This window comes from Vidua chalybeata, chromosome 4 (assembly GCF_026979565.1).
Source record: "Vidua chalybeata isolate OUT-0048 chromosome 4, bVidCha1 merged haplotype, whole genome shotgun sequence".
In the NCBI taxonomy this organism is placed as follows: domain Eukaryota; kingdom Metazoa; phylum Chordata; class Aves; order Passeriformes; family Viduidae; genus Vidua; species Vidua chalybeata.
In genome coordinates, this window is record NC_071533.1 from 916547 (window position 1) to 935122 (window position 18576).

At 40.1% G+C, this 18576-nt stretch overlaps 1 protein-coding gene across 3 annotated transcripts in view; it reads left to right on the plus strand.

The window, feature by feature from the left end:
- The window catches only part of CAMK2D (calcium/calmodulin dependent protein kinase II delta), a 201500-nt gene that overhangs the window by 130393 nt on the left and 52531 nt on the right, over nucleotides 1-18576 (plus strand). For 2 of the 3 annotated variants that reach the window (XM_053940028.1, XM_053940027.1), the window contains exons 24-27: nucleotides 6537-6585; nucleotides 16852-16927; nucleotides 17522-17616; nucleotides 18220-18448. In XM_053940028.1, coding sequence (XP_053796003.1) covers nucleotides 6537-6585; nucleotides 16852-16927; nucleotides 17522-17616; nucleotides 18220-18448 — 449 coding nt within the window. Of the gene's footprint in view, nucleotides 1-2275; nucleotides 2336-3973; nucleotides 4016-6536; nucleotides 6586-16851; nucleotides 16928-17521; nucleotides 17617-18219; nucleotides 18449-18576 lie in introns of all 3 variants that reach the window. The other variant, XM_053940026.1, reaches the window with a different exon arrangement.

An 18576-nucleotide genomic window follows, 5' to 3' on the forward strand; every position in this document is an offset into this window, starting at 1 on the left:
AATTGGAATTGAGCTTTGACTAACCTGTTTTCTTTATGTGCTCAACCAAGAGCACTCCTTTGGGATACCACTTGAGTTTTTGTATTCATCTGCTACTGAATAGGACTGTATGAAATCTGGTGAAATCTTCATTTCTTTCCTTATATTTTTCCTGTATCTCTATTTGCTTTTTACTAGGGTTTTTTTTTAATCTAGTCTCTCAATGACTACGCTGGCACAAAAACATGAATCTGTAGTTATGCTACTTGATATGCAATTTTTGTCTTGCTTGGAAGGTTTAGTGTGCTTTCAAGCAGCCATGTTTGTGTTCCCACTCTTCTACAGATCTCCAGTACAGCTGTCATTTACTGAAATGGATGGGATTTTCTTTTAAGTTTTTCCTGAGTAAGGAGTTCAAGGTTCTGTCCATCTCAGAATCCCATAAATATCAAAGCAAGTAAAATACTTGCCAATACTTAGATCTCCCCATGAAAGATTTTCTGCACAAAGGTTCTCTCCCTGTCCTGACTTCAGACAATCCTTACAGCTTACAGCTGTAGTTGTGATGAGAGAAATGAAATTTATTTGACAATAAGTAAGCCAAGTCAGGGTGTAATCACTTGCAACTCAATAATGACTCATATGTTCCCTTAATGATCATTTTTGTAGAAAGACCATTGTTTAAAAAAATAACTGCTCCTCTTCCTCCTGCTGTAGAGCATTGTCAACTTTGCTTTTAAATCAAAGGAAATTATTTTTATTCTATGCGGTAAAATGGTATCTATCACCAGTATTATTAAATAATATTTAATGTCGACATATGTTCCCTGATTAACTAACAAAACTACTTTATATTCTTCAAAGCCAGTTAAATGCTGGTTAAAAATTAGAAAAATTGCAGTCTGTAATTCATTACTGCAAATCCTGTGGGCATTTCCATAATTTAAACATATCCTAAGTAAGATTCACTTCAGCTGCAGGCTCAGTTCCTGAAATCCACAAGTCAGCTGCCACGCCTGGCCCAAAGTAAAATAATCACCATCAAGTGCTGAGGACGTGGAGTCTGTGAATTTAATTTCTTTCCATTCCATAAAGTTAATTACATTTGTAGAAAAATCCATTAACAAAACAATTCCAGGCATTTCTGGTTTTGCTTTGGACAGTTATTATTTATTACATAGTTATTACTATGACTAGAACGTTCAGTAGAACTTGTTTTTTTGGATCAAAGTCTTCTCAGATGATCTGCATCTATATACCTAGTTCTGCATGATGCTTTGGACCACCCTTGTTAAAATTAGACATGACCAAAATGTCCATAATATTTTTTCCTCATAATTGTTAGAGAGGAAAAAATTAATCTTTCAAACCAGTTTGACAGTATTTGAGTCTTGCTTCTTAGTGCATGTAAAAAGTGACTTGCTACTTTATTTTTAGTATTTCTGTTCTTCCCATACCCCATGGTATTAATGAAAGTTAAATCTTGAAAAATGGATTTAAAGGATCAGATACTTTGAAACTTCCTGCTGAGCAGTTTAATTTGAATTAATATTTTGTTCAGGTAAAAGCCAGGAGGTATAGCACTGTGCTGAGCTTAAGAAGTATCATGAGGACCTATATGTACAGTTAAACAGAGAGGTGCTGATGGCTGGAGTCAGACTACAGGTACCCTAGTGGGAAACCTCACGCTTCCGACTCACAGTACCAGCACTGAGAAGCTGCCAGGAATTTTCTGCTAAAAATAACACCAAAAAAGCTCAAGGGGCACAAGTCTCTTTCTAGCATCCATCATACTTATTCCAAAGTGGAATTAGAAGCCAGTAGAACAAATTACAGATTCTTGGAGCACTAAAATACTCAAATGTTATTAATGGTAGGCATAATTGATCAGAAATAAAGAACTATTGGGTGCAATGACCGAACACCATTGCTTGTCACAAAATGGCAGTGGCTATTTAGGACTTTGTTGCAACCCGTATTAATTCTTTATTCTTCTTAGACGTACTTAGCTGCTACTTAAGGGCTCTCTGTTAAGTGTCTCAGTTCATCTGCCCCTTAGCTAGATCTTGGTGCGGGGCTCTGGCAGCGCGTGGGGAGGAGCTGCCAGCCAGCTCCCGGAGTTAGTGCCAGTGTTCCTGCAAGTTCCTAAGTTCATCTTTCTGTATTCTTTATTTCCATATCTATATCTATCTATAGATGCCGATACCTGTCTATAGATGATGTGTGCAGAGATATAGATACGGTGCCTACCACGAGTTCTAAGGCCTGTCTGTTTCTGTTTTCTGCATACCTACAGATAAACAACAAAACCAACGTGGTAACCAGCCCCAAGGAAAATATTCCTACCCCGGCGCTGGTATACCTGGAATTTTCCTTCTCATGCTATCTGGAAGTTTTTGACTGTCTTCTGTTTGTTCTTCCTTTTTTTTTTTTTTTTTTTTTTTTTTTTGTTTTTTCCCACTTTTTTTGCTTTTTCATGCATTTACTCTGTTTGCTTTCTAAAAACAGGTTTTGGAAAACCTTTTTGTTTGAATTATGCTGTCTTTTTTTTGTGAGGAAATCCAATAGAGCGTGTTTATTGACAGAAAATGTTAAATGGAAGCTGGATGCGGTAGAGTCGTAGCATTTGTAACCGTAGCTGAATTTTTTGCATGCTGTGCCAGAAAGTGAGTAGAATGCGCTTGGTGTTGCTCTTAGCTCTTTGCCTGATGACTGTTTCCACCATCTAATGCTAACCTTTTGCACCAACAAATTTTTTTTAAACCGGCTCTATCATTTTCTCGGCTTTGTCTTAGTTGAAGTATTGACATCCAGGAGAGCTAACAGGATTATTACTAGGCTGCCATAAAACAGACCTTATTCAGATTTTCATTCCATATTTCCTGAAACTGGACAGGACTTTGCAAGGACTACTCTGGGATCAAGAGGCATCTAGAGCTAAACATTTTGCTTGTTTCTCTTCCATTTAAATCAGCAGGAGACATTACTCATTAATAAGCTCTGCTAAGGACATACTAAAAATCAAAATTATATTCCTGGATGTTTACTGCAGCCTGACTTTTATTAACAGCCCTATTTCTAAGGCACCTGTGTATCACAAGGCTCACCAATGTAAATGCCAGTGCCAAAGTACATTGTGTTGTGATTTGTTGTTTCCCATGTGCATATAAAACTTTGAAAATGGGGTAGTTCGCACACATTTGGAAGCATTTTTCCTCTGGAATTTTTTTAACATCTGGCACTGAGGCATGCAGTAAGTTCTTCCTAAGGCCAAGTCGGCAGGTTGCATTCAGGAGTTTATGGCAATCTGTTCCCATATGGAGCCATGCCCAATGGCCCATGCTGAAAGCATGCTGGCTAACTGCCATTTCAAAGATTATTAAACCTTTTTTTTTTTTAAGGTTAAAGGATTTGGGGAAATTACCCTTTCAAATGACACGAAGATCTCTCTCACTTGGTTTTACTATTCTGTTAGTATGTGCTTCAAGGCAGGAGTTGAAGCAGTCCATGCATTCCAAACCACGGTAGTGTCTAGGGGTAGTCATCCTTAATCCTTGTCAATTCTGCCATATTTCGATTTGATCACTTCATGCTAATAGAAGCAAACATGATTGAAGAGAACAAGTTATTAAAGCTTAAAGATTTGTGGCTGCCCTGCCTGTCCAGGTTCAGACAGGAAAGCCCACGGAGCATTTGGCCTGCCCTCATCCAGAAGAGCCTCTGCAGGTCCCCAGAGCTTCAAAGCCCTGCACACCCTGGTCCTGAATAAGGTCTCTGCATGCTGCTGCATTAGGTGAGATGGCCTTTTTTGCTGGCTTGCTGTTGAGGAAATCTGTGTTAGAGACATCCAGTTTCACCCCCTGGTGACAGTTAACATTTGTTTTAACTCTTGTCAGTGTTCAGCATTTGTGAGCTGGCTCTTCTTGCACCTCACACCAATGAAAATGTATTTACCAATGGGAACTCTTTCTCTCTTTATTTTGTTCTCGCTCAGGAGCCCCAAACTACAGTAATCCACAACCCTGATGGAAATAAGGTATTCAGAAAGAATCAACTCCATCTTGCTTTTCCACACCACACATTCCATCCACTGTTCCACAGCACAATAGGGCCGTTTCAAGAATTTGTGAAGGAAAATCTCATTCCTGCATTTGTCACACCCGGTGCCTGTTTTCATCCATGTCCATCTGCTGCGTGCGTCCTGCTGCTTCTGAGCTCCTGAAGCTCTTGGGAGAGTCGGTAGCAATGGGCGGAGCTCAGTGCCCTGTGCAGCCCAGCTCGGGGAGCAGGGGGTCTCTCTCATTTCAGCCAGAAATGCTGCAGTCTAAGGGAAACCTAACAGTGCTGTTCTCAGAGTGTGGTGAGATGATCCCGGCGAGTTTTACGTGCAGTCCTCACCTCAGACGAAGATGTCATTTCCGTTTATTCCATCTGCTGTTTCTCAGCATGCTTATACACTGTGTTGTGACGTGTCTTGCGCAGGACTTTGGTTTTCTTCCATAACACCACTGGGCAGTTTCCAAAAAAATTTCATATTTCAAGTGACAAAGAGGTCTTTTGATTTTTACATGTTTTCTTCATGTTCTTTTCTTTTTCTCATGTATTGTGATGTTTGCGTCTGGCAGCTGATCCCTAAAACGTGTTTTGTTTTGTTTTTTTCATGCATGGACTTGAAAAGGGCCAGGAAATACCATCATTTACATTAACACATGTTCCTAGGTTTCCTGAAAAGAATTTATGCTTCAACAAGAATTTCACTGTTTGCAGTGCTGACTTAATTCACATCCCGTTTATCTAGTCTTAACTCCCTGTGGTTATTTCATAAGAGAAGGAGTGGATCTGAGTGACGAAATAACGCATGCAGACATTCCTCAAGCATGGAAGTGCTGGTGGTGTGTGTTGTGCTTGTGTGTCCCAATCCTTTATGTCCCCTGCATCTGTCCAACACAGAACTTGTGTTTTCCTGTTACTACTCTTTCAGCTCCCCAAGTTTAAACCCATAGGCCACGAGCAGCCTGTGTTTGAACAGCAGGCTGATCTTTATCGCTGAAGTCCACTAAAGCCCAGAAAACCCAGATAAAATATTGGCATGACTACATCTACTTGATTTTATTACATAATCTCAGCAACTAAGATTCTCAATGTCCCAAAAGGCCACGGCAAACAAATGAACCCCTTAAGAGGAGAGTTCCTCCTAAATTTATCTGAAAGACTGATCCTTGTAGTATGACAACTGGAGTGGATGCTTCAGTGTTAGAGGCTACATCTGCCCTGTGAACTTTGCATGGTGTTTACAACTCATATTTGTGTGAGGTTTTTGTACACTTGTAAGTACTTTATCTAATATTTAAGTGCTGGAGCATGATATGTCCATGTAGAGTGGAATGTCTAACACAGCCAGGACAGGGACAGCATGGTGGCTCATTCAGTTTTGTTTGTGTGTGACTTAATTCCTCTAGTTTGACTTATCAATGCACATTTGGGTTTTGAAGGTCTGAGTAATGCATTAGCCTTCTTGACCGTTCCTTTGGCTCAGCCTTGTGAGGACACAGTAAATGAAGGGCACTGGCAAATTTACCTTTCATTATGTAATTGTAAAATCCTTTAAAGAATTAAATACAATACTAGTCCTGTCTTCTCTCTCAGATAAAAACAGATCAGTTAATCTTTCTTCTTACTAAGCTGCAAATAAAAAAAAATTAGTTTTACTTTTCAAGAAAGTATAGAGATAAAAAAAAAATCTAGCTTAAAATTTTCCATCTCTCTGCAGCTGTTAGATTTGACAGTGCCCTGTTGAATTTGCCCATTATATTTCATGTTTCTGGTAATTAAGGAAAGACTGAGATACAATATCCTTGCCTTTTTAAGTGCAATGGCTTAAGAATAAACTGTCTTAGCGATGAGTCATTCCTCTGCATGACTGGTTGGTTGAGAATACTGCTATGAAGATGCCTTAGTTTATCAAAGTTTTTACCATACGTTCATCAATTCTCCATCTCCTTATAAAGAAAAATCACAAAAACCAGTATAAAAATGAGACAATCTGATCCAATATGCTTCAGGTCACTGTGAGACTTCATTTGAATATACATTGCTTAAGTCACACGAGCAGAAAATCGGTTGTAAATTGTAGCTTGTGGAAGCCTGCATATTTAGAAGGTGGAATTGGAATGGAATGACTTATTTTGCACAGTTGGTTTAATCACTAAGCTTAAAATGGCAAGCACTCCTACTTGGCTGAAGTAATTCATACATTTCAGAATGGACTTTGTAGAGCTGGATGTTAAAGGAAAAAAACTTTCCTGTACATTCCTGTGAATTAAAAGCATCAGAGTGCAGGAATTGTATTTCTGTTCCCTCCTGTGGAGAATGGCAATGTTTGACATCCATTTCAGGTGGAAATGTCTCAATCAGTGTGTGACCATTTGTTTGTGAATGACATCCCACCCTGCTTCAAGGCTTTGCATGATTCCTGTAACTAATCCTGTCATTTTCCTAGGCACGCAAATAAGGCTTGGCTTGTTTTATACATTCCACTCATATTTACTTCTCAACAGGAATCAACAGAGAGTTCCAACACAACCATCGAGGATGAGGATGTGAAAGGTATGTTTTTACACTGGAAATGTTTGGAGCAGCAGTAACATGAGTTTCATGGTTGTATTTCAGTAGGCCATTAAACACAGAAACCCGTAATGAATCTTAGGAGAGAATAGTGTTTTTCCTTTTTTAGAAGAAATTACTTTTGATGTGTTTCAGACTTAACTGTAACTTTTCAGTTCCCAAAACATCATTTCCCATGATGTTTTGGGATTAAGAGTGTACAGTTACTGCTTTTTAACTAAGATACTATTTCCAGTAATAATAGAAGTAGATTATAAATGTCTAAGTCAGTGCTTTGTAACTTTTACTTAGTTTATGTTTAGCATGCATTTGTGTATTTGGTTTGGTTTTGGTTTTGTTGGGTTGTTTTTTTTTTTTTTTCATGTCACCATTTTTATTTTTATTCTGTTCAGATGCCAGTGTATTTTTTGGTTTTCTTTTGTGCTGTCCATACACTTATTTTAATCTTCTTTTATTCTTTAAAAAAAACTGACATCAAAACTTATTTTATAAACCTGATTTTGTAGCTTCACAGATAATATTTTTTTTCTATTTTTCCCTGCTCTAAACATTATGCTGTGATGTTACACATACCTCTTTTAATAGCATTATGTTTTAAAGTGCAAAGGATTTGAAAAAGGGAGTATTTGGTTTGTGTGTCTTTGATTGACAAAATAGATTGCCTTTTGGCCTCAAAGAACGATGGTATATGTACAGGTGAAACGTGTGCCAGTGGTGATAGTAAAATTAAACAGGGAGAATGGATGCAACAAAGTGATGGTGGTTTGAGTTATTGTGAAAGGAGAGAAGAATTAGAGGGATCTGCAGTTGATGCATTGGAAAATGCAGTGTAATTTACCTTTAATCATAATGCTTTGTATTTCTTTTTTCCGACTATTTGATGCAGTTTAACAACTACTCTTATGAAATGAATAATTTAATTATAGTGCCTCTGTGTGATGATGTAACATGGTGGTATTACAGTAGGGTTTTTAGAAAATTCTGTCTGAAGCTTACCACACAGAATTGTACCTCAGGGGGATATAATTATACGAAAAAATAACAATGAAAATGATTTGCCTCATTCTTTTATATGGTTCTGCAGTATCATAGTTAAGGGCAAGCTGGATAGCCACAAAACACGGTATTCCCAAACCAGAAAAGGGGATCTTACAGTAAGCACGGGTCTGAGGAACAAGATCCTGTTTGTGTCTTTCCCTGCAGTGTACAGGGATTTAATTTTCTGTTTATTTAAAAGACAAATATAATCTCCCTCTTATTAATTGATCATGAACTTGTTTGTTTTTTGCTTTTTAGTATTCCTGTCACACTTCCCATCTTTCCTCTGGAGGCTGTTGTTCATATTGTTTTATTATAAATTAAAGCTAACAGTGCCCTCAGGGTCTAATTGGTAAAACGATTCAGGGAATAGGCAGTCCTGCAACCCTGACACCTACTATAAGCTTCCTGCTCTGGCAAGGCACTTAGGAAAGATTATTTCCCCCTCCACAGCAAGCTTGGATGTATATTTTGTAGGAGAACAGTGAGAAAGCTGTTCTTTTGTCAGCAACAGCCACTGCAGATAAAATACTGATAGGAACAAATGGATTTCAGAGGAAGGAGAGAGAATTCTCCACGTCCTTGCACATAGGCTCAAGATGACTCAAGATGTTTGTCACCACGTTTGAGACCTAGAAGGAATGTTTTGCACCTTAGATGATAAAGAACACTTAAGACCTTTTTGCTTTTCTTTGCAGCATGGAGTAGAGCATGGGAAGAGGCTGTGTCCTTCCCAGGAAGGAGCAGTAGTATTGGTGTGTGTTTTGTGGCATTGCAGTGTGATGCACACCTCCCAGGGCATGGCTCTGCAGAGGCGTGCGGGCTGCGCGCATTATTCCTGTTCCCAGCATCCCAACGCCGTGCGTGCGCTCACCGGCAGGGCCAGGGCCGCTTCCTTTGTGCAGCCCACACGGGCTGGGCCTTTGTTCTTTGGTGTTGATGTGCCTCTTTGCAGAGGTGTGGCTCCCACAGGCCTGTTTTGGGGTGCAGCATCCCCAGCACGCTCGTGTCTCGTGTGCGAGCCAGTGCACGTGCGTGTCTGTGCCAAGAGTTACGAATGTTACAATGCTTTAAGACAGGGAGCAATTAAAAGTGTCTTACGTCACCTCAGGATCAAATTCTCCTCCTGTCTGTCAGGGATGAACAGAGCATTCTCCTCTTATGTCAGGATCTCATCCTGTTTTCACTTTTGAAGGCAGGTATTTAACTTGAAGACAGTAAAATCAGGCTTACTTTTCACTTTTTATTTACTGGAAATCTTAGTATCTGTAACTTTGCCTTATTTATGTATACACGTACCTCTTTCAGGATTGGAACATATTTCTTTTAGTAGAAAAGTGCTTGCCAAACAACAGTGAGCTTTAATAACTCAAGCAATGAGCTTATTATATCATTTGAGTCTGAAATGACTTGAGCTGTAGTTCAGGTTCGTTGCTAAGATAAATTTCTGACATTAACCATCGATCAGGGGCTTATCTACATGACAGTGATCCCTCCTAAATATGACAGGAGCAGACAGGAAGAACATGCTGAGAACTGGACTGTAGGCAATGCCTTCTTCTGGGATTGCTTGTGGGATTTCTTCTTCCTGTAGTAATGAGACTGGAACTACTAGGCAGCATCTCTGCAATATGGGTTTTATTTTTCAAGTAATGCTATGGTATAGTACCATTGTTTTTGTCTGCAGATTTTCAGAAAGGTGAGTTGTTGAATTTCTTCTTTTTGCCCCCAGAGACAAATCAGCAAAAGCATTAGTAAGAATGATGCTTGGCAGTGGGGAATTGCTGAGCTGTAAGGCACTTACAGATTTGACAAATTGTGATTTACCTGTGCTGCTTAATACATCTGGAAGGTACATTGCCTCGAAACATTTAATGTATTTGTAATTAATTTCATACCTGTTGGCCTAATTTTATTTAACAGTAGAAAGAAAGCAGTTTAAACTATTTCTTTTGGAATATACATTCCTTAAAAATCATTCAAATTTCTAAGAATAGTTTTTCCAAAGCTCTTTCAAAGCCCCTTGTATCTGACTTCCGGATACAGGGGTAAATGTGCGCTGGCATCTGAACAGAGTCACTCACACCTATGACCTTTACAACTGTTCTTTGGCACCCACACTGCCCCTGAAAGTACATCATTAACATTGTTTGTGTGCTCAAAGATTTTCTAAGTTCTTGCTGCTTCTAACTAAATTATCATTATTTTTCTTTTGGCCTTCTTTTTTTCTTCCTTCACATGTACTTGACCCTCACACAGCTTTCACAAAGGAGGAGGACATGGAGAGGTTGAGTTCCACCCACCACTCCTCCTCTTCCATTGCTTCTTCATCCCACTGGTCACCACCCTTGCCGTGCCCCAGAGGCCGCTCCTGCTGCCAGTGCCTGCTGAGGAGTCTGATCACACTCTACCTCTTCATCTTTGTTTGTTCATATGTTGTGTTTCTTTCCATCAATTCAGCGGGCAAGTCCATGAGAAATGCAAACTCAGAGAGTCAATCGCTTGAGTCTGAGCTCTCCCACTCCACTCCTTCCTCTGTACTGTGTAAGTTGAGAGACTCATCTGTCAGATGATCTCCTTTGGCTCTCCTCTTCCCTCCCCACCATCTGACAGAAGCTCAAAAAAGGGCAATTGCTGTGATCTGCCTGATCTAGGAATGACCTGTGCTTAGTCTTTACAAAAGTAAAATTTTTTAGGTATTTTTTTCTTGTTATTAATTGTAAAAATATTTTCATCAGCCTTAAGAGCCGAATAAATATGTCTGTATTTCAGAAAGCTGTATCTTGCAGGAGTCATCTTTGCAGTAGTTTTCAGCTTAGGGAGAGAGATTTGCCTCACCTCTTTCTTGGATCCTGGATAGGGCCTCAGCATTAATTACCTGTTACATTTATTATATCAGGTTCCTTTCTTGAGCATCCTTATTGATAAATCAGCCTTGAAGTTGCTGTGGCAGATGTTAACTTGCAGTGTTGATAGGACAACTGAGAAATGGCCTCCTCTGCTCAGGAGATCTCTGATGATCAGTGACCAGCTGACCATAAAGGAAATCTCCGATGTTCAAATATGAAAGGGGAGAGGCACTGTATTGGTATAGTGTAAAAGAGCTGGGTAAACCATTTCTTGTTTGTAAATGAACTCAGAAATTCCTTGATGAAACAGGGAATGACTTCCTGGGAATGAGGGTTCTGCTTCCTGGGAATGAGGGTTCTGCGGGATAGGCTCTCTCAACATAAGAGTGAGTGTGTATCAAACGAGAAGTACAAATACTGCCAGCACAAACTGCTCAGAGCCAGGGAGAAGAGAGGAATCGATAGGAGAGATCTGGGCTGTGTAACAGGGAGGGTTGGCACATCAGTAACACGTGCCATAAGGCTTTATTCCATCCATGGTGCACATCCACACAATGTCTTTACATGCCCAGCATTTTCAGATGTGAATGCTGGCTGCCTCACATGTCCTGTTTCTCTGAACTAGTTGAGTGATTAGACAGGAGCACAGTTTAAATAAAAATACACACAGCAGCAAAGCTTGTTAATGTCTCACTCATCAAGACTTCAGACACCATTTCTGGAGACAGCGGCCAGATTCCATGAAATTGTTGGGAAGCCATAGTGCAGTGTCTTGTAAGGGCTGTGACCATGATGCAGCTTTGATCTGGGACTGTAGGTGATTTCTCATTCCAAAATAAACATTGGCCAACATTTGCTATGCTGTATAAATATTAGTGTAATTTTTTAGTACAATCACATAAAGAGAGAGCATCTTTAGACATAATTGATTCCATATACCATATAGATAAAAATATACTATGTATGGCATGTGACAAGTTGCTTAACGTTAATTGAAATAGAGACATTAGTTTTGTTGGATCTGTTTTGTCAGTACAGGAGTGGAAAAGCTGTGGGATAATTTTTCAGATATTTGCCTACATAGCTAAAGAATTCAAATCTTTTTAAGGCAGTAGCAGGCTTACCAGTTTTCAGATAGGTGAGAGATACCAAATAACCCTGATAAAATTCTGCAGATCATCCATCCATTTCATAATTGGATGAATCAGAGTGAGTCTTTGGAATTGGCAGGCTCTAGGAAAAAGATGTACATGTGAGATGACAACTCAGATGTTTTAGTCCCTATCAAAGTTTAAGATTAAGTGTGGGCTAAGAGATAAGCACTGGTGTTCTGTGCACTCAATCTTCATAAACTTCTTAAATGAGAAGTCCCCTGGAGCATGCCTTGTCATCTGATGGTCTAGATGGGTTTTATAAAGATCTGAGACCCAGTCAGTCATTTATTCATGCAGTCTGTTCTTTTATTTTCTTTTCAGAAACTATGTAGTTGGGATATTTGTGGCAGAAATTGTAAGAAAAATTATTAGCATAGAATTTTCAAATATTGGTGTCATGAGACTAATTTGTAAGAACATTGTGTAATGTTCAGCAGTCCATGCTGTAAAGCTGAATGAAATCTTGTACATCCACACAGCCAGAACTTGTTATACAACACAGGGTAAAATTTCTAGTATCTTCCTCTTTCTTTTGGTTATTTCCAGAGCATAGAAATAACTTGACTGGCTGTGTGCTTTCCATCTAACTGGTGTTTGTTGGGACAATGTTCATATGGGAAGTGAAGCCAGGTTTCCCCTGCTGTGCCATTCCATTTTAGCAGACCACTGTCACCTCAATACCAACGTTCCTGTTTTAAAATATCAGCACAACAGGGAGGATTTGTCCCCCTGGATTTAACCCTCCTCTACAGTGTAGATGTCTGTGTTTGAGCTGGTTGTCTAGACTCCCTTTAGCCAATGCAAATAGGTCAGATGAGTCACACTTGTCTTAAAAATCTATTTTAGGATATGATGAATTGTGTCCTGAAAGTGCTGATTTCTCTCCCTTGACTGTAAGGGATGGGAGTTGAGAGAACAAACTCACTTGTCTGTACTTATATATGTCCAAAATGTTGTGAGATTAATCCAATCTGAGGTGTACAGAGATATGTAGTTAAGAGTAGCCAGTTGAAAAGTTTTAAGGGTTTTTGCCTTGAGAAACAACATGTGAGCAAGTCAGATGCAAAATCATTTTAATCATCTCGAAGTACACGTGCAAATCTGGAACAAGGTTGCCTTGTTCTTCTGGACAGGTGCTTCTCTGCTTAGGCATTGCAGTGCAGTGCTGACATAAGCATCTGAAGGGTTGATGGCAGGAGAAAGATGTTCCAATATCTGCATCAAGCATAAATTGGTTTAAAATACTGTTTTCACTGGTGTCAGTTTTGAAAAAAAGATGGGTAATATGGTGGTCAGTGAGTTACAAGGGCTCTTTTTTTGTGTGTCAAAAACATGAAGTTTCAGGTACAGATATTTCTGAAGGCTTCACTTTCACATATCTGCAGCTCATTTTTATACTACACATTCTCTCTGCAATCAAAATACTAAAATATCTGTCATTTCTGTATAATTTTTGTAGATTGAGTTTATAGATATTTCTTGGGGCTTCAGGAGGGGAAGAAAACCACAGAGTTCCCTGCAGGAAAAAGTGTTTTTGCTGCTATTTTGTACTTTTTTTTTCCTGTGATACTTGATTTCACTACCTGGGGAACTGCTCCTTGTAGGTCGAACGTATTGATAGTGTTAGATGCTTTTTGCTTAAATGGTGTTTCTCCTCGTTTTATGTTGTTTAGATCTTGGCGTTAATGGTGGTCTTTAATTTAGAAAGATTATCCCTCACCCTGTAGCTGAGCAAGGAAAAGAGGTAGTGCAATATAGCTGGAGATTATTGACTCATTTAAAGTTAACATATGTGCTGCAGCAGTGCAGAAGAAAACATTTTAGCCAGTGATTGGAAATGTTCTTCTTGTTTGTTCTTTTTCTTATTATTTGGTCTTTTTATAGCTTTTCTTCGTAATATTTTTGTTTCAACTGCCTTTGTCTTAGTCATATACCTGCTCACTTGCCAAAGCAGGGGGTTTACATATTTTTAACTGCTAGACCCCAATTAATTACCTTAACTCCTTCACCCTATGGGGGAAAAGGTGTTGTTTAAGGAACTGGTCCGTAGTCTTTTTTTGCAGTGTATTCACTTCACCCATTCTCTGAGCAAAGAGTGTCCAAGCCACCATCTTCTCCACACAAGCCTGCTATGTCTGCAGTCTGTTTCCTTCTTGGTTTTCAGGAAAACGGCTCAGCACCTTTGACTTGTCCACAGTGTTCCTCCCTCACACCTCAGTTGTTTCAAAGACACCAGGTGTCTTTTTCTTCAGTTATCCTTTGTGTACAGAGTACGTATTTTATGCTCTGGAAGGCCATTGTCATATTCTAAAAAAATATAGATGGGTCAGGCTTTACTTTTTGAACTGGCTTTCACCAGACTCTGTATGAAACTCTGGTTCATACTAGCTGAACCAGTTTTACCAGAATCTCATTACAGTTGTCAGTTTTGTTTAGGAAGTTTAGTTTCTGTAGTTTTATTTAGGGAGTCCTGACTGCACATCAAATGAAAAGTATAATAGCATGAAATTGCCACTGTGCATCAAACAGCATAATTGTCCTAGAATTCAATACAAGCCAAGTTTACTATTGGATAAAAAAAATAAATAATAAAAAAGTCAAATGCAAATGGTGATTGTAAGTGACAGTTATCTGGCAGATGGGAACTGGCCAGATGCCTCTTCCCTAATGCCTTGTGTTGTCCTTGTATAGTTTGGAGTGTGTATTTAGATGGAAAAAAAATCGGAGTGATCCAAGAGCACATTAGGTGGAGTCCATCAAACTCAGAATGAAAATTTGGTCATTTTCTTACCACTCTAAGGACTGCCAATTATTTGTGTCAGATGCTGTCTACAGTAGCAGGACACTGTTCCTACCAATACCATTTCACCTTAGTTTATGTCCAGTGCCCTCCCTATTTCATCCTTTGTTCTAAGGGTAAGTGCAAGGATTTGACTGGATGCACATGGCCACCAAGGCACAGCTGTATTTTCCTTCTGCTGCTTTCCAGTCTCCTTCCAATTCTCTACTTCTTATGTTTCAATTTTCCCATCATTTTTCTCTTCCTTACTTCCTTTCAGGTTAAACCTCTGCTTCAACGACCATGAAGCAGTAACACTTCTGGTTTCTGTTTGTAGTCTGGCTCCCTGCACCCCCGCAAATACCCACACAAGAAGATGTAAAAGCTAAAAACAATGAGGAGGAGGTTTGTGTAAAACCACAGTGGCTCCTGAGTACTTGAATTAGTCTTTAATGTCTGCTGTTATTTCACACTGCCTTGTTCTTGGATTGAGTAAGGGCTAGGAGCAAGGCAGAGAATTTTGCATAGTAGGATAAATCAATTCTGGAGCTCTACTCTCTGCATTGTGTTCCATCTCTCCCTTTGGCTCACTGCCAGTAAAACTGCATGTCAGATCACTAAATAGGAAAAATGTAGTTTTCTAATATATGAGAGTAGCATAGTGGCTTTCACAGTTTCATGTCGTGCTTGTCATTTTGTAGAAAAATCTACATTTTTCAAAATTTTTCTCAAATCTCAAGCACTACATTTCAACTACTAAGTTGAAAGGCAGATGATTTGGCAACATCTTCCTGTTCCTGACAGTCTGCACTGGGAGCTGTGAAGTCTTTGCACAAGTGCTGACACCAGTGCTGGAGTTGGATGGTGATTGATTGGAGCCAGTGATAAGTGCTGTAATCTCCTTTGCTGGCTTTGCTGGCCTTTGGAGCTTCCTGATGGGTATTTTGCACATCCTATGGCTGCTTCTGCAGACACAGCTCTCCTGAATGTTAGTACAGCCCAGACGAACTTTGCTGGAACCCCTTTATGTAATTTAAGGTGGCTTCTGTCAGAAAGCTTCATAAAAACATTTGTTCCACTGCAATTTCATTTTGGAGCTAAACCAGGAAAACCAGCAATTTGGCAACACGGTTCAATTTCTTCCTTCTGGGGTTGATGTGGAATTATATCTTGTGTATCTCAACATCAAAGGTACTGTGGTAAAACTCGGCAAAGGCATAACTGATGTTAGTGAAAAAGGGAATATTCCCAATTGTCTTGAGCCAAGTGTTGATAAATTATGTGTCCATGTGGTTTTGTGCCTCTCGTGTGTGGAAACTACAGTACCATTGTAGACATATTAATTGCTTATATCGTTATCCACTAACATGAGCTCATGATTATGTAGCAACTGATCAGAGATTTTTACCTCATTTCCCACTGTCAGATTTAATGGTCTGTAATTTCCTCGTCTCTGATTGAGATGTGTTACTGTGTTATTTAATCAAATCCTTTAGCTCAGCTATATGTATGTGAGATGTTGTGTGCAGAACTGGTAATTTCCTCACTGCACGAGGTCTGCTTGTTCTGGATCTCTTTTTGCCAGCCTTCTGTAAGACTGCACCATTATTTCTGACTCAGCCATCCCACCACTTGGCTGGTGCTGGCAATGCCATGCAGTGTCCACTCAGTCTGGCCCATGTTATTTAAACCGATGATAATGGAGGCATTGCTGCTCTTTTCATTGAAAGTCTTTTTTCTTTCCACAATCCTTGTGAAAAATAAGGCAATTCATACTTGAAATGCTCTTAGCCACAGTGCTAGCAGTAAAGAGCTGCTCAGAAAAAGCCTTGGTAGACCTTTATATCCTTTTTTTTCACCATCACATTTTTTCTTGCTGGTTTCTTTTTGATCCTTTTCACCTGAATGCTTAGGCGTGCACTAAGGAGAAGGTTAACACCACAGTGTCAGTTTTGAGCACAGCATTAGAAAATTAATTTCTCTGTGTGCTCCCCAGCATTTTCTTTTGAAGAAGAATGTGATCTCTCTCTGCACTTTCGGCATGTTTTTGTTAATGGTCAAATCCATGTGTGGGAGTGTGCTACTACAGGCAGACTGGCTGTAAAACAGTAATCAGCTTCCTTGAGTTTGAAGTCTAGAGCTGGGGCTTGGTTTGTTCTGCTTTTTAAACAGCAGATCCTCCAGTGAAGGAAAGATAATTAGAAGTGTGATAGGGAAGTGGATTATCTTGACGTGCATTTAATTTCCTTGTGGATACAGGAGTGCACTGAAGGCAAATCACTGTAAAGCTACAATGTAACATCATGTCCTTTGGTCGTAGAAATGAAGAGAGATGGCTCTTGTGCAGCTGGGGAGTGACAGAATACCTGTCAGCTGTCACCTTCCACTTTGCCTTCCCCTGTAAGATTGGGTTTGTGTCTCTCCCCAGCTCGTAAGCAGGAGATTATCAAGGTGACCGAGCAGTTGATTGAAGCCATCAACAACGGGGACTTCGAAGCTTACACGTAAGCTCCTCCTTTGGAGGGAGTGAGGACAGCTGGGGTGTTTGACACTGTCTGTGTAAATATGCATGTTTATCTGGGAGTGCCCCTGCTTGGAGTTATGTGCTGTTGAAATGCCTTCCCAAATGCCCCCACAAAACACAAGATATGTGCATGGCTGCTTTGCCCTGGCTTCACACATCACCAGTTTCAGAAGAGCTGCTAGTATAACTCCAGTGGAGCTAGAAGAAAGTATTTAAATCTTGCTTATATAATGATGTGAGGCCTAAAAAATATCCCTTGCATTGCACAGTCGTGGTTTTCATCATCACAAGTAAAAATTCCTACTTGTAATAACACTGACTTGTGGGTCTTTTTTTGGTCAAAACACGATTTATATGAAATGGGGTCCACTTAAAGTAAGCTGCCATATTTACTAATTGAGCTGAAACCAGTACTCCATGCCTGCTCGTCATGTTAAGTTCTGTTCTTTTCCAGTGTGATGGCATGAGTAGGTGAAATGTTCAATATGAATGAAAGAAACAATTAAAACTGATCTCTCCAAAGCGGTCATCCCTAACCACATGTGCTCATTGCAGAATTTCCTCTATTCCGTAGAAAAATCTGTGATCCGGGCCTTACGTCTTTTGAACCTGAAGCTTTGGGTAATCTGGTAGAAGGGATGGACTTCCACCGGTTTTACTTCGAAAATGGTAAATATTCCATTTTCATCTCCAAGTCTTCATCTGTTCCTTGTGACTGTGTGTCCCTGATCTAATGAGCTTTCTGGTTTAGGAGTCAGTTGACTTGGGCAGGGGAAGGGAGTATTATTTTTTTCAGAGTTCTGCTATAAGGTGTGTTTGAGTCTGCTTCTGCTCTGCTCATTCACACATCACAGGGCACCTCAGAGGGCAGAGGAGAGTTTCAGGTATTTGGGACTAAAAAGTCAAAATAAAGAATGAGTTAAGAGCTGAATTATTTTAACTGAAAATATTGGGTACAAATGTCATTAGACGTAACAGCGAAACTGAAATGTTGGGAAATTCCAGGTGGTGCCCTCCACTTTATTTAATCCATATATGTACATGGATTAAACGTATTTACTTATTAAGTAGAGTATAATAAGTGATTGTGCTCACTCCACAGAGTATTTTAGTTGCCAGGTGTGATTATCATAAAACCCCGATTATGAATTTGTATGTGCTCAGCCTGAGATTTTGGTGTGTAAAACAGGTTGGCATGAGCTCTTTCGGCTTACCCGTAGCAAATGTGATTTCTCCTGTGCGTACCCCCGCGCGTGTGTGTGTGTCCCGTAGCTCTGTCCAAAAGCAACAAGCCGATCCACACGATCATCCTGAACCCGCACGTGCACCTGGTGGGCGAGGACGCGGCGTGCATCGCCTACATCCGCCTGACGCAGTACATGGACGGCAGCGGCATGCCAAAGACTATGCAGTCCGAGGAGACGCGCGTGTGGCACCGGCGCGACGGCAAGTGGCAGAACGTGCACTTCCACCGCTCGGGCTCGCCCACCGTACCCATCAAGTAAGGAGCAGCCCCTCCGCCGGCTCACACCTCCTAGGCACACCACATAGTCCACTAGCTGCTTTGGGCCTTAAAAACTGCCAGCCGTCCTCTGGTAGTGTCACTTTTTGTGGTTGTTCATTACGTGT